The sequence below is a fragment of the Lepidochelys kempii genome, chromosome 3 (genome assembly GCF_965140265.1).
Source record: "Lepidochelys kempii isolate rLepKem1 chromosome 3, rLepKem1.hap2, whole genome shotgun sequence".
Taxonomy (NCBI): domain Eukaryota; kingdom Metazoa; phylum Chordata; order Testudines; family Cheloniidae; genus Lepidochelys; species Lepidochelys kempii.
In genome coordinates, this window is record NC_133258.1 from 7,147,862 (window position 1) to 7,162,014 (window position 14,153).

Consider the following 14,153-nt stretch of genomic DNA (forward strand, 5'->3'; position numbering starts at 1 on the left):
CTTTAGATAAGCTATTACCAGCTGGACAATGGGGTGGGAGGAGGTATTTTTTCATATTCTCTGTGTATATATAAAGTCTGCTGCAGTTTCCACGGCATGCATCTGATGAAGTGAGCTGTAGCTCACGAAAGCTCATGCTCAAATAAACTGGTTAGCCTCTAAGGTGCCACAAGTACTCCTTTTCTTTTTGCGAATACAGACTAACAGGGCTGTTACTCTGAAACCTGGTACAAGGTTGTGACTCAGAGCCTGGCCTGTTAGGATATTTTGATGATGTGACGCAGCAGGGAGGGGGGAGTGTTGACCTGGGAATGTGCCCTGGGGATGGGATACCTGAGAGCCTGTAACCTGAGCCAGGAGGGGGTGGGGGAGGTAACACCTCTGCCCAGGAATGTGAACAGAGGCTGCAGAAGGGAACTTGCTGGGTGGGTTTAGTTTCAGTTTGGTGCTGGGTAGAGGAACGCAGCAAACCCCAGCTCCCTGCTCCCCCAGAAGGACTTGACTGAGGGGTCCTGGTTGTACCCACAAGCTGTTTTGGACTGTGTTCCTGTTGTCCAATAAACCTTCTGTTTTACTGGCTGGCTGAGAGTCTCAGTGAATCCCAGGAAGAGGGGTGCAGGGCCTGGACTCCCCCACACTCCGTGACAGATATAAAAAGGTAGCCTGAGTTCAGGGAGGTGCTGACCCTTTTAGAAAATGAGAGAGAGACAAGCAAGTAGAGGCACAACAGTTGTGTTTTGACATGCACGCACCATTAACGTGAGAAGAGATTATATTAACTAGACCTCGCTGTTTTCTTAACTGCTCATTCTGCCTTCCTCAGAAGTTCTGAAGGACTCACTTTTATCAAATAGCTTCTAAGAAGGTGGTTATTTATCTGATGTAACATGCAGTAAAAGCAGGGGTGTCTTATTCATCTAAATAAATATGCCATTTGATCTGATGAGGACACCCAGGAAACAAAGCATTCGTATAATAAGTAACTGCCCGACTTTATTCTGATCACTTTCTGCAGTTTGTATTATCCAGGCCTATTATATGCTAGAAAAAGTTGCATTTAATTAATAAGGAAAAGAGCAAACATTTGAACATGATAAATAAAACAGGTAATAAAAAGGTTAAAATTAAAACAAATTCCAAAACAGCATAAGCACAGGATGTAGCTTATAGAATACAATACACCCCCTTGTGGTCTAGTGAAGAAATTGCTACTTTCAATCACAGTGATAAAAATGATCTTGAATGACGTAAACAGAGGTTTATAAAATTATGAATGGTGTGGAGAAATGAAAAAATAAAGTTTTATTTATCCCTTCACATAACACAGGAATCGGGAGTCACCCAATGAAATGAATAGGCAGCAGGTTTAAAAACAAACATAAGGAAGTACTTCTGACCAAACAACAAGTGTGAAAAATCGGGATTGGGGTGGGGGATAATAGGCACCCATAAGACAAAGCCCTGAATATCGGGTCACCCTAACTTCGTCACACAAAGCACAGTCAACCTGTACAACTTGTTGCCAGAGGATGTTGTGAAAGCCAAAACCATAACTGGATTCAAAAAAGAATTAGAGAAGTTAATGGAGAATAAGTCCACCAAGGGCTATTAGCCAAGATGGTCAGGGATACAACTCTACCCTCTGTGTCCCTAATCTTTGACTGCCACATGCTGGGACAAGTCAACAGGGGATGTCTCACTCGATAACTGCCTGTTCTTTTCATTCCCTCAGAAGCATCTGGCACTGGGCACTGTTAGACAGGATACTGGGCTAGATGGACCACTGATCTGACCCAGTATGACCATTCTTACATTAAAAAGAAGATACCATATAAAGAAATTTAACATTGTTTACAAACTTCAAGGAACATGATCAACTTGAAATCCAGCCATTTTAAAAAAAAAAGTTAAATGTAGTTTCAAGATTCTACTGCTGCTCCCAAGGCATCCCTGACCATTTCTGAGATTTTTATAACCACCATTTTCTAAAATGGTTTGCAAGACTCAGGGGACATTGTGAAAATGACTATACACAAAGTACATAAGAAAAAACACCTATTTTTCTCCAATCTCATTCAGTTATGGCAATCTTAAGAGTTACCTGAAAGAACAACAAATATGCAGGGGCATGTTTTAAAGAGGATATTAAGTCTTTAAATCTGCAGCAAAGACTGAAGCATGCAATAAAGAGGGTTCACTGTGGCTTAAGAAACAGATGCCAAGGGATATCCTGAGGGCTGATGGTTTGTGATTTCAGCTTTATGAAACAATCAACTGCCCTCGGGTGATATGAATCTCTTCAACCTCTTACTAGCAGCCTCAAAAAATGGGTCAAAAAGGTTCTCCTATGAGGACTCAGGCCTATATCATCCCTTCCTATACAAATACTCAGCAAGGGAACAAAAGTAATACATCCACAGCTTTGAAGCTGCGGACAGCCCACCTGCATCACCACCTTGACGGAAGGGGAGGGAATGATGATAGACTATGCATAAATGAGCTGTGCAGAATGAGAGGATGAGGGAAGCTCAATGTTACCAGCAGGAGATTTTTCAGATTATCCACAATCCTGTGCCCCCACCCCCCACCCCGCCCAAAATGTGAAATTTTAAAAAGGAAACTTTGAGATCCACTTACATTATTCATTAACTTGATTAAGAATATTTGTGTACTTTTTCTTTGCCAAAAGAGTCATTATTTAAATCGGATATCTGGATAATACAATGTTATTTAAATACTACACAATTTAAAGTTTGCACCCCAAAAACAGTCATTGTTGATATCAGCTGAGCTGTAGATAAGTACTTTTCAACCCCCAAGGGGTCGGCAGATCATGTCTAAGGGGTTCACGAACGACTGTCATTACCACAGAACAGTGGTTTTCCACCTGTGGACCCCTGGGATCCACAGACTATATTTCTGATTTCTAAATGGGTCCACACCTCCATTTGAAATTTTTTAGGGGGCCGCAAATGAAAAAAGGTTGAAAACCATGGTTGTAGATACACTGGAAGTTTGCATTTTGGTGGTAAAAATCAGACTAAACACCAAAGTAAGAACAATCTGCTCAATTTGATGCCACATCACACAGAAATAGGCATGTACTGTGGAGAAAACTTTCCAGCTTGGGTACCTAGAGTTGGACCCACGTTAAACCCATGATTAAGAACATTAGAAATGGTCTGATTTTTAGCCAATGGACTTGTGGGTGCTCAGCACTACCGGAAGTCTATCTAAATATACATTTGACTGTCTAACTTTGAACACCCAGGGTGGAAAATTTTAGCCCATATTTTCACACTCAATATTTGTTTTCCTATGCTAACTTAAGGTTTTTAAAAAGCGTGTTAAAGGACACCAAGTGTGCTTACCGGACAGCCTCCGATACATTGTTGGAAGTGTGTCCAGATAAAGCATCATGAAGGTTTCGGATGAAGTAATCTCTGTAGTCTTCAGGAAGGGCCATAAATGTTCCTCCCATCACAATGAATTCCACCTTATCCACACTGTGGCCCAGCTGTTTCAGCTAAAAAGTTAAATATAGCTGTGAGAGACTTTGTACCTAAAGGACTCCAATGAAAACCTTTGACTCCAAAATATACTGTACAGTTAGTTCCTTATCAGAATTGACCTTTCATATCTTCTACTAGAATGCCAAATCAATAATGCTTTTGTATATAGTAGCCTTAATATAACTTAGAAATGACTTCTCTATTGCAAGAGCGTAGGATGGTTTATAAAGACAATGTAAAGAGGCGACGTATAGGAGAGTGCTCTAAAGAGATGGGGCATCACAAATGATGGAGCAATACCATAAAGGAAGCTCAAACTGGAAGAGCAGAGTTCAAGGAGATGGGCGAGACCAGGGCTATACAAAATCCAGAGAGTTTTCCCACTGGATTTAGAGAGCAGCAGAAGCCAGTGAAGGCAATAAAGGATTAAGAGCAATGGAGTTTCACTGTTCTCCTGAAAGTTGATTTCAGGAGAAGAGACAGAAGATTTGAGGAACCATTTACTCTTTGTACACATAAGAAGAGACAGCATCTACTCACATCAGAATTACAGGCAAATCAGTGATCATTCAACAATGTCCCAGGAAGTTTTTCCTATTATATTAGCAGTCAATTACTACTCAGAAGAGTTGCAATCTTAAACACTGTTTAGAATTGGTTGTTTAGCCAACGTAAACGGTTAGTTAAATGGCTTAAGATTCATTCATGAAGAGAGATCATTTAAGTTGGGGAGAGAAGGCGGGTGAGGTAATATCTGCTATCGGACCAACTTCTTTTGGTGAGAGAGACAAGCTTTCGAGCTCTTCCTCAGGTTGGGGAAAGCTACTGAGAGTGTGACAGTTAAGACCATGTCTGTATATATAGAGCAGTGCATCTGGTGAAGAGAGCTCAAGCAGCAGAAGTTATGTCAGCAGGAGACGCCCTCCCGCTGATATAGCACTGTGCACTCAAGCACTTATGTTGGTGTAACTTATCGGGGGTAGCCATGTTAGTCTGTATCCACAAAAACAATGAGTCGTTCAGTGGCACCTTAAAGACTAATAGATTTATTCGGGCATAAGCTTTCGTGGGTAAAAAACTCACTCCTTCAGATGCATGGAGAACACTTCAATCTCCCTGGACATTCTATAACAGATTTAAAAGTAGCCATAGTTGAACAAAAAAAACTTCAAAAACAGACTTCAAAGAGAAACTGCAGAACTAAAATTCATTTGCAAATTTAACACCACTAATTTGGGCTTGAATAGGGACTGGCTGGCTCACTACAAAAGCAACTTCCCCTCTCCTGGAATTGATACCTCCTCATCAATTATTGGGAGTGGACTACATCCACCCTGATTGAATTTGCCCTATCAACACTGTTTCTCCACTTGTTAGGTAACTCCCCTCTCGTCACATGTCAGTATAATAATGCCTGCATCTGTAATTTTCACTCCACACATCTGAAGATGTGGGGTTTTTACCCACGAAAGCTTATGCCCAAATAAATCTGTTAGTCTTTAAGGTGCCACCGGACTCCTTGTTGTTTTGGTGTAACTTAGGTTGCTCAAGTGGGTGGTTTTTTCACACTCCTGAGTGAGATAAATTAAGCTGATATCAGCTATAGTGTAGACACAGCCTAAATATGAGATCGAACAGATAGTTTAGCATCAGTAGTTGGCACATATTATAAGAGACCATCCAACGTGAAGTGGCCCATTAACACCCCTGCAGTCATAAGACACAGATGGTGGTTACTGGGTTAAGTTACTGTAATAAGCCATAAAACCAGCATTTTTATGAAAGACCAGTATTTGTAGTGTCTACTGAAGTTATGAATTTAAGCTCCCAGGGTCATCTTTTAAAAGCGTTGTGCAGGTTTCCTTTGAGGACAAGGACTGATTGATCACTGAATCTGACCTCTTTGTGAAAAGTGTTCACGCACAGGTGATACGTTGTTTTGTCTTTTCATTTTCCTGTGAGAGTTCATTCAAGAGAGCAGTGATTGTCTGGTTTCACCCACATAGTTATTATATTGGATTTATGGTTATTACAACAATCTGTTAACCACTGACCCCTCTTTTTGTGCTATGACCTCAGGGATGTTTAACAGACCACTTCACCTTTACTGGTCCCTTAGAATGCATACTAACTACTCATGCTGAACTATCCGTTCAATGTTATATTTAACTGACACTCCATACCTTTCCCAGACCTGAAGAAGAGCTCAGAGACAAGCTTTGTAACTGCACAATCACCAACAGAAGTTGGTTCAATAAAAATATATTACCTCACCCACTTGTCTTTCTAATATCCTGGGATCAACACAGCTACAACAACACTGTATACATCTTTTAAGTTAGGCAGTTTCATATTTTTTGAGACCATCAAGAACTAAAGCATGAGGACAACAATTGAATCCTACAACTTATCTCCACCAAGTTTATTTATCAGGGGAGAAACATGGAGAAATTTTCTTGGGGATACATACATACACACATGCCACCCAAACTGGGACTGCTGGAACAGCCCACAGTTTTTGGCCTCTGTCCCACTTCCACCTATTTGTCTTGAGTAGCAAGAACTGGATTCCTTTTTGCTGAGTTCTTGACTCTGGACATCAGAGACTGCTGCAGGACAACAAGTAGCCACTTCTCCTATTCCTCCTCCACTATTCTTCCTTGTTCCCCTTTGTTGGCTCCTAAGGGATGGAAGCAGCCACTAGGCCAGCAGTTTCATCTCAGCCCCACCCTCAGGAGAAGGAAAAAAGGAGGCACCTAGATGGGGGAGGATAGAAGGGGAACATCAAAACAGAAGAAGAATGGGAGAAACCCCACAATGGGGGAAGGAAAGGGAAACATACCAGAGTTTGATCCCATGTTCATTTATCATTATTGTCCATTCTCATCAAGTGGCAGGTTATGACTTAGTGAGATGCCATCCTCCTAGTTTTCCCCAGGTTTATGCAGTTTTTTCCATGGAGATGCTACTGGAGGGAGCTGGGCTAATGGAACCCCCCCAATCACACAGATGTGAAAGTGGTAAGCCACTGGCTTCCCCAGCCCAAATGTAACTGGTAAAAGGCAGGGCTTATTTAGGGGTGAATTAGTTGGGTGTTGTGAGAGCATCAATAGCTAAATATCATATTTTAGGATGGCTAACTCAAGTCACTTTAGATAAGCTATTACCAGCAGGAGAGTGAGTTTGGGGGGGGGGGGGGGGCATGGTGAGAAAACCTGGATTTGTGCTGGAAATGGCCCAACTTGATTATCATACACATTGTAAGGAGAGTGATCACTTTAGATAAGCTATTACCAGCAGGAGAGTGGGGTGGGAGGAGGTATTTTTTCATGCTTTGTGTGTATATAATAAGATCTTCTAAACTTTCCACAGTATGCATCCGATGAAGTGAGCTGTAGCTCACGAAAGCTTATGCTCAAATAAATTGGTTAGTCTCTAAGGTGCCACAAGTACTCCTTTTCTTTTTGCGAATACAGACTAACACGGCTGTTACTCTGAAACCTATCTCAAGTGTAAGACTTTGGGAGTTCTCATCATTGTTTATATGAGTTTTTCTTATACTGACAATATTTCATCTAGCAACATTATCATAATGATGAAACATCATATTTATGTATGAAAATAATGCAATATAGGGAGCAGAAAATGAAGGATTTGGCAGCTGGTAGGAGAGAGGATCTTAAAGATCATCGTAAGCAAGTCTACTTTGAGGCCCCAAGATATTTATATATCTATTTAAAAACTCAAACCTCACCAGAGTGAACAAGACAACTCAGTAACCCCCAAGATCACTCTCTTAATTGGAAAGCTGTTTTCAAAATGCGGAAACTAACAGAATTATTGCAACTATTTTCAAACAATACAAGTTCCCTTCATTGAAAATATTTACCTGCTCGATTCGATGTCTTGTCTGGAGATAAGGATCGTATCGGGCACGAATGGCCCTCATTGATGTTGGCTAGGAGAAAAAAGGATTCATTATTAAATCTTATTTCTTGACAACATACTGGAAAAGAACAAGACGTGTGAATCTTTAGCCACTGGTTGGACACTCCATTTTCACAAACATGTAATTATTAAGATCTTGATTCCATTATGAATCCAGTGTCTATCTGGTTGTAGTTTACTGAAAGTTAACCAATGTAAAATCAAATTTGTGTTTTGCCCTGATGTTGTAATACAACGGAAATAGGTCACTTCAATCTTTTTTTACACCATTTTTACTTGACCACCACAAGTTTGCGGGAGGGAGAGGGGGCAACAAAATGGATTTATTTTGTACCTCTGCAAATTATGATTACAAAACTATTGTCTCAAGATGCGTCGTCTTGATGCTTCATTCAATTTTTTCTCCTACCCTCATCTCACTGCTTTTTCTCCTTCATCATGCTGCCTGTGCATGGAATGACTTCCCAATGTCAGTTTGTAATCCACCACCCTCTTTTCATCAAATCCCTAAGAACTGATTTCCATGATGCCAACATTGTGAACTATTACTAATTATTTTTAGACAAGTTATGCTCTCCTTTGAATTTCCTAGTGCATCAGGGACTGCCTCTTTATATCTCGCGAAGTGCCAAAGACACTTAATACTAAACGAATGCGTGTATACACACACAGGCACATGTGTCAGTCTGCAAATCAGTGTGAATTAGGGAAATTCTACTGTACATACACACTTCCTAATTTGCACTAATGAATGGGAGCCCCATTGCCAATCACTGAATATTGGATAATAGCAAAGTGAACCAAATATTAAAGATAAAAGGACTCTGCATCTAAGTCTACTTACTTCGTTTACTTTGACAATTATTACTTAGCTTCAATTATTTTTTGACACTTCATAATATACTAATAGATGGAATGAAGCATACTTTTAAAAAAATGTTTAAATAATTTAGTCTCACTACAGCATCTGCTATTAAGCTTTTGCTGGGTAGCAAGAAAACTTTTTCTGCACTATAAAATACGTAGGATTAGTGAGATTCTACTGCAGATACATACGTAATCTCAAAATGTGCTACTCTGGGGTTTGGCATGGGACACTAAATCAAGTAAGATAAGAAAGTCACTTTTGAAGTATTTTATTTACAGATTTAAAAACCTCAAGATCCCACTCTTTGTTAAAGTGAGTTACGAGACAGGCTTTAGAGCATTCAAGTTTCCACTGGGCCGTTTCCTCAGGCAATATTTATGAAGAACAACTACTTTTGGAGAGATCATACTTGGAACCTGCCAGTGTCCCTTTAAGTTTAAAGCCATCTGAAACAGGAAAATAAAAGGAAACTTATCTTTGCCAACATGAAAAGGACAAAATTGGTAGGAAAAGAAAAACTTTTTTTCAAGCCTAAGGGGGAAAAAAGGTAACAAAATAGTCAGGAGAGAGAACTATTAAAAACTAATTCAAAGGGATTTCCAGCCCTAGCAGTTTAACTGTTTCAGTTTCACTACTCGGTCGTTTCTTTTTTTTCCCCGCTCTCTCCTTTTTCATTCTTGCAATAAGGACTGATTTTCTAAAGAGCTGAGACTAGAGATGAAAAGGACCCTGTCCCAATTTCACAGACAAAATGTCACATTGCAACATGACCCTCAAAGGTAGTACCTCATAGCCAGTGTAAGACTGCGTTGAATATTCAAAATCAGAATCGGGCCCACCAGGGCAGTATCTGCAAGTATTAAAAGAGAATGAGGAGTCATACACAAACCTGTACAAATGACAAACACAAAACAAAGAGTCTCTTGATTTATCTGAGACAGAAATCTCCGCATTTGTGCACTACAAAGCATAGTTTAAAGACATGATTTAGCATGGTAATAAGGACCCTCAACTTCTATTGACATTCATACGAATTGAGGGCAGGTAGCACTATACAAGTGCTGTACTATAGCAGTAAAAAAAAAAATTACATGTAAAAAAAGATGACGACCAGTACTGCACAACAGATATTTTACTTAAAGCATCCAAAGGGGAACAGAATAACTAACGTATATATGAGAAATGTTGATCCGTCAAATAATTGTGTCTACCTAAAATAATTTTTTAATAAATTATACAAAAACATGTACTGCAAATACCTTCCAAAAGCCTGAAATAATTTCAGATAAACCCCATCTCCACTTTATTCAGTTAGGGAACCAGCTCTAGAGATTTGGACTAGTCTCACAGAAAGATTATTAAAATGAAAACAAAGCGATACTATAAGTAATTCTAAATGTGTATAAGCAGCACAAACATTTTCCAAATGTCATAATTAAATTAGCGTCCCACTATCTAGAAAATGACTCCTCTAGTTCAATGTATCTGAAGCATTTAGGTTGTCAATATATATAAAAAATAGATAGGGTCTTCAGTTACAAATTAAAGATAACTCAAGATCTGCATTTCATTTCCAGATACCATTAGGGATTTACATATTGATAGTGGGAAACCATATTTCTATGTAGTTGCTTGAATTCAGGGACATATTGTTTAGCAAACTACAGAGTAAAGTAACATGCAGGCTGGACAATTGTACAGCAATATATGATAAATTACTATTACTGGCCCTGACGACTTACGTTAAACAGATGTTAATTACATGCATGCAAGTTGCAGAGAAAGCAACTGGTGGATACCACAGCATCACTGCTGCTCAGGAGAGAAATGGGAAATGAATTGCTTCCCACAGAAAGCAACTAAAAGGAATCGGTTTCTGTTCGCTCTGAAACATCCTCAGTTTAATTCTCAGGGTTACAAAGTTTAAAGGCTAATGTACACTTCATTCAACGTTCAAAGATGACCTGGCACAGGAAGTGTGAGAATTCCCTCAGTTTCAGTAGTTCAATAGTACAGACTGAGCACTCTCAATAACCAAACTAATGGAGCACTCAGCATGTTATTACTTAAAGTGCAGGTCTCTGAATAGCGAGCAAAAATGCCATCATCAAGTTCCAGGTTTGTCTCTCAGTGATTCCCTATCAAATCAAATGCACTTTCAAATTCCCTATCAATTACTTGTCCCCACGGTTTGCATGGCAAACTCAGCCTGGACCATTCCTTCTCATGCACCACCACCAGTAATGAAGAGTCTGCAAGCCAAATTAATACCCTTCTTTAAATTGGAGCAACACAATTCAACGTATTTGCACAGATGTAATTGACTGAAATGTCTCAAATAGAACTGTTTTCAGAGTAGCAGCTGTGTTAGTCTGTATTCGTAAAAAGAAAAGGAGTACTTGTGGCACCTTAGAGACTAACCAATTTATTTGAGCATAAGCTTTCATGAGCTACAGCTCACGAGAGCTTATGCTCAAATAAATTGGTTAGTCTCTAAGGTGCCACAAGTACTCCTTTTTCAAATAGAACTGATGATGCACAAGGAGGAAGAACAGACTTCAGCTTCAGAACAGACTCTCCTTGTGTGTTGGCACTGAAAACTACTAAAATTTTATTTTAGTTACTGAAGCCAGCAGATATGATGCTGAACACTCAGAGCAGAAATGTTATCTGAGAAGGAACTATTATCAAATAGCCAATTTTCAGAATAGAAACACAGTAGGAACATCTCATTTTTTTGCTTCTTTTGAATTTCTGTAATGTTCATTTCCACTCAGCTTGGAAGAGCCCATGGACATGACATCCCTGCAAGCAGTGGGTTGGGGATGTCATGCTGACAACAGAAATACTTGATATAACAGGGGATGAGGTAGCTAAGTGGCATTTTTCATTATAAGTTTGCACTTTTGCAAAGTTTTAAATATTTTATTTCCCAAAACTTTTTAAAAGTCATTTTTAAATTTTCAAAGCCCGTAATTTTTTCTTGCCTCTCTCCATTGTATTTATGGGAGTTTGTGTCTCAAAGTTTGTTTACAGGCTGTTCAAGAATATGCTACTTAAGTCTCTGTAAGTACTTTTCAACTGTGACAAATATTTTCACTCACTTGGTCTGAAACAGTTCAATTTGAGTAGAGTAGACACAGATCTTCAGGGTATGCCACAAGACTCATCTGTTTCCCCAGGCATTTGAAAGGGAGGGAGAATTGTAACAGCAGGTATGAGGAATTGTTCAAACGGTGGGGGATTTATGGTAGATTACCATAAATTATTGCACTAAGGATGCATTTTTAAGCTGTGTGAATGGCTGTGAAACCTTTTTAGCTTTTTTGTAAATCAACACGAACAAACATCTAAAATAACATAATTTGTATTTCACTATTAACAAGTGGCCAAATCTAGCTCTTTGTATTCACTTAAGTATTTCCACTAACACAAGCAGGGTTTGATCCATTGAAGGAAAAGCATGTTTTCGTTGAAGAGAAAGAACTATCAAATAGAGTCCCTGTTTCTGCATAACACACAGGCATCAGCAGTCTGGATTTTGATTCAGCTTGCTACAAGTTTTCACTCATGCAGAAAGAAAGGTGGCCTGTGGACCTTCAGAGGTAATCCAAGTCTGTAGAACCCCAAAACGGCAACAGTGACAGTATGCTACTGCACATGGCCAGACTTATTTCAGAGATACTGAAACACATTTCTCTTTTGGTTCATCTGAACAGTCATACTTACACACATATGTTTCCTGTAAAGTTAATGTGTGGACACCTGTGTGGTTTGCACATCACAGCCACAACAGCAATCTGTAATAAGGAGAGTTACAAAAGAAGAAAATTATAATCATAGTTATTTCTGAAATTATGAAAGATAAAAAGTATATCCTGGAATTATACAAACAGGTACATATGTGAGGGACTATTTTAAATTTTTCCACCTGAGCCTTACCCTTAACACTCTCATGCATTAACTCTTGAATGAAAAAACAGTAGTGGCAGTGACAGAGTTGACCACCACCAAATGCAACAGTAAACTAGCACTGCCATTACTAAAAGGGGTTTCCACAGTCCAGACGGACATAGCAGCAGAACATGTTCATGGCACACAAGACCACATTTACAAGCAGATGACCCATCTCAGGTTTGGTACCACAAGCACGCTGCCAAGAGACCCAGGGTGACATTAAAATCCTGATTGGGACAGTTTGGTACACTTTCAGGAGAATATGAGACTGGGAGAATGACAATAGGCATTGGGGAAAGACTTTGGAAGACAGGCACTGGAGGAAGAAAAAACAGGAAACAGACAAAAAAAAAAGGAAAAAAATTAATCCTCATCAGTCACAGAAAGTAATTCTGTGCATCTTTTTCTCCCATGATCTCCTACAGTTTCTCAAACAAAAATTGAGCCTCACAACACCATCTGGGGTATTAATCTCCCTTTTAACAAATCAAGAATATGAGATCTGGAGAGGTTAAGATGCAATTTTTCAAGCGTCCGCTAGTTTTGAGTGCACAACTTGAGACACCCAGGACCTGATTTTCAGAGATACTTGTCAATTATTATATGGCAACATGGAATTACCTTGATAACTGTACATTTCCAGATTTTTTTAAAACTGGGGAAGGAGGCAGGGAAGGGCAGGGAGAGTGTGTGTGGTATGACAGGAAGATTTAAAATATCCTGTTGGATGCTAGCTGTAGTTAAGTGTTAATACTTTTCAGCCTTAATTATCTTTTAAGGAAATTGTGGGTGAAGGATTAAAATCTTGTTACTGGACCATTTGCTGAACCAGCCAGCTGCAACAGTACTCAATTTTAAATAGGTCTTGTTTCCAGATTAACCTGTGGGAGTGAGACATACTAATCTAGTTTACAAATGGAAGTCACTGCACCAACCCTCTTCTTTTCGCCTTCATGAGATACTTTGAAAACCATATTCCCTTGCCATTACTATGATGCTGTAGACCAGTGTTTTTCGAAGTTTGGGTCTGTAAGGCACTGGATCGCCTTGCTCAGCACCCAGGGACCCTAGCAGCTCTGGTCAGCACTGCTGACTGTGACGTCAGAAGTCCCCATCGGCGGTGCTGCCCAGCTAAGGCAGGCTAGTGCCTACCTGTTTGATACCGTGCTGCACTCCAGAAGTGGCCAGCAGCAGGTCCACCTTCTAGTCAGGGGGGGCCACAGGACTCCACAAGCTGTGCTCGCCCCAAGCACTGGCTCTGCACTCCAATTGGTCAGGAACCAGCCAATAGGAGCTGGGTGGCAGTGCCTGTGGGTGAGAGCCGCATGGAGCCAAAACTTGTGCGCCTTCAACTAGGAGCCAGACCGGCCGCTGGCCGGACCTCTGCACCTTGGCTGCGCGGATGACCAGGAGCCGCCGGAGACAAGTCCACGCCCCAATCCCCTGCCCCAGCCCTGAGCCCCTCCCACACCTCAAACCCCCCATCCCCAGCTCCGTTGGGTTGCGGGCATCCATTTTCTTCAACTGGGTCCCCAGAAAAAAAGTTTGAAAACCACTGCAGTAGACAATCTGGGAAGTTGACCACATATCTAGTACTTCATTAAAGCTTCTGGACTTTCAACATCTTTACAATATTTGACAACAATTAATCCTGGTCTGTCACTGAAAGGGTCATTTATATATAGTGCTCACTCCACTAGCAGTTCGGATAGGCTTTGCCTTCAACTTGGGTACCAGCACCTTGCGATACTGAGGTGGTACAGCAGCGATGATGTCAACCAAACGAGGCTGTGCGGAAAGCCCATACTTAGCAGACGTCTTGGTTTTCACCCTAAAATGGAAGGATATCAAATTATTTTATTCTATTC

At 40.2% G+C, this 14,153-nt stretch overlaps 1 protein-coding gene across 5 annotated transcripts in view; it reads right to left on the reverse strand.

Annotated features, from left to right (window-relative positions):
- The window catches only part of ELP3 (elongator acetyltransferase complex subunit 3), a 133,002-nt gene that overhangs the window by 115,214 nt on the left and 3,635 nt on the right, over positions 1-14,153 (reverse strand). For 4 of the 5 annotated variants that reach the window (XM_073335612.1, XM_073335613.1, XM_073335614.1 and 1 more), the window contains exons 3-7: positions 13,978-14,116; positions 12,058-12,128; positions 9,115-9,178; positions 7,402-7,470; positions 3,372-3,526 (exon numbers count right to left, since the gene is read on the reverse strand). In XM_073335612.1, the coding sequence (XP_073191713.1) occupies positions 3,372-3,526; positions 7,402-7,470; positions 9,115-9,178; positions 12,058-12,128; positions 13,978-14,116 (498 nt within the window). Of the gene's footprint in view, positions 1-3,371; positions 3,527-7,401; positions 7,471-9,114; positions 9,179-12,057; positions 12,129-13,437; positions 13,510-13,977; positions 14,117-14,153 lie in introns of those variants that run through there. The other variant, XM_073335616.1, reaches the window with a different exon arrangement.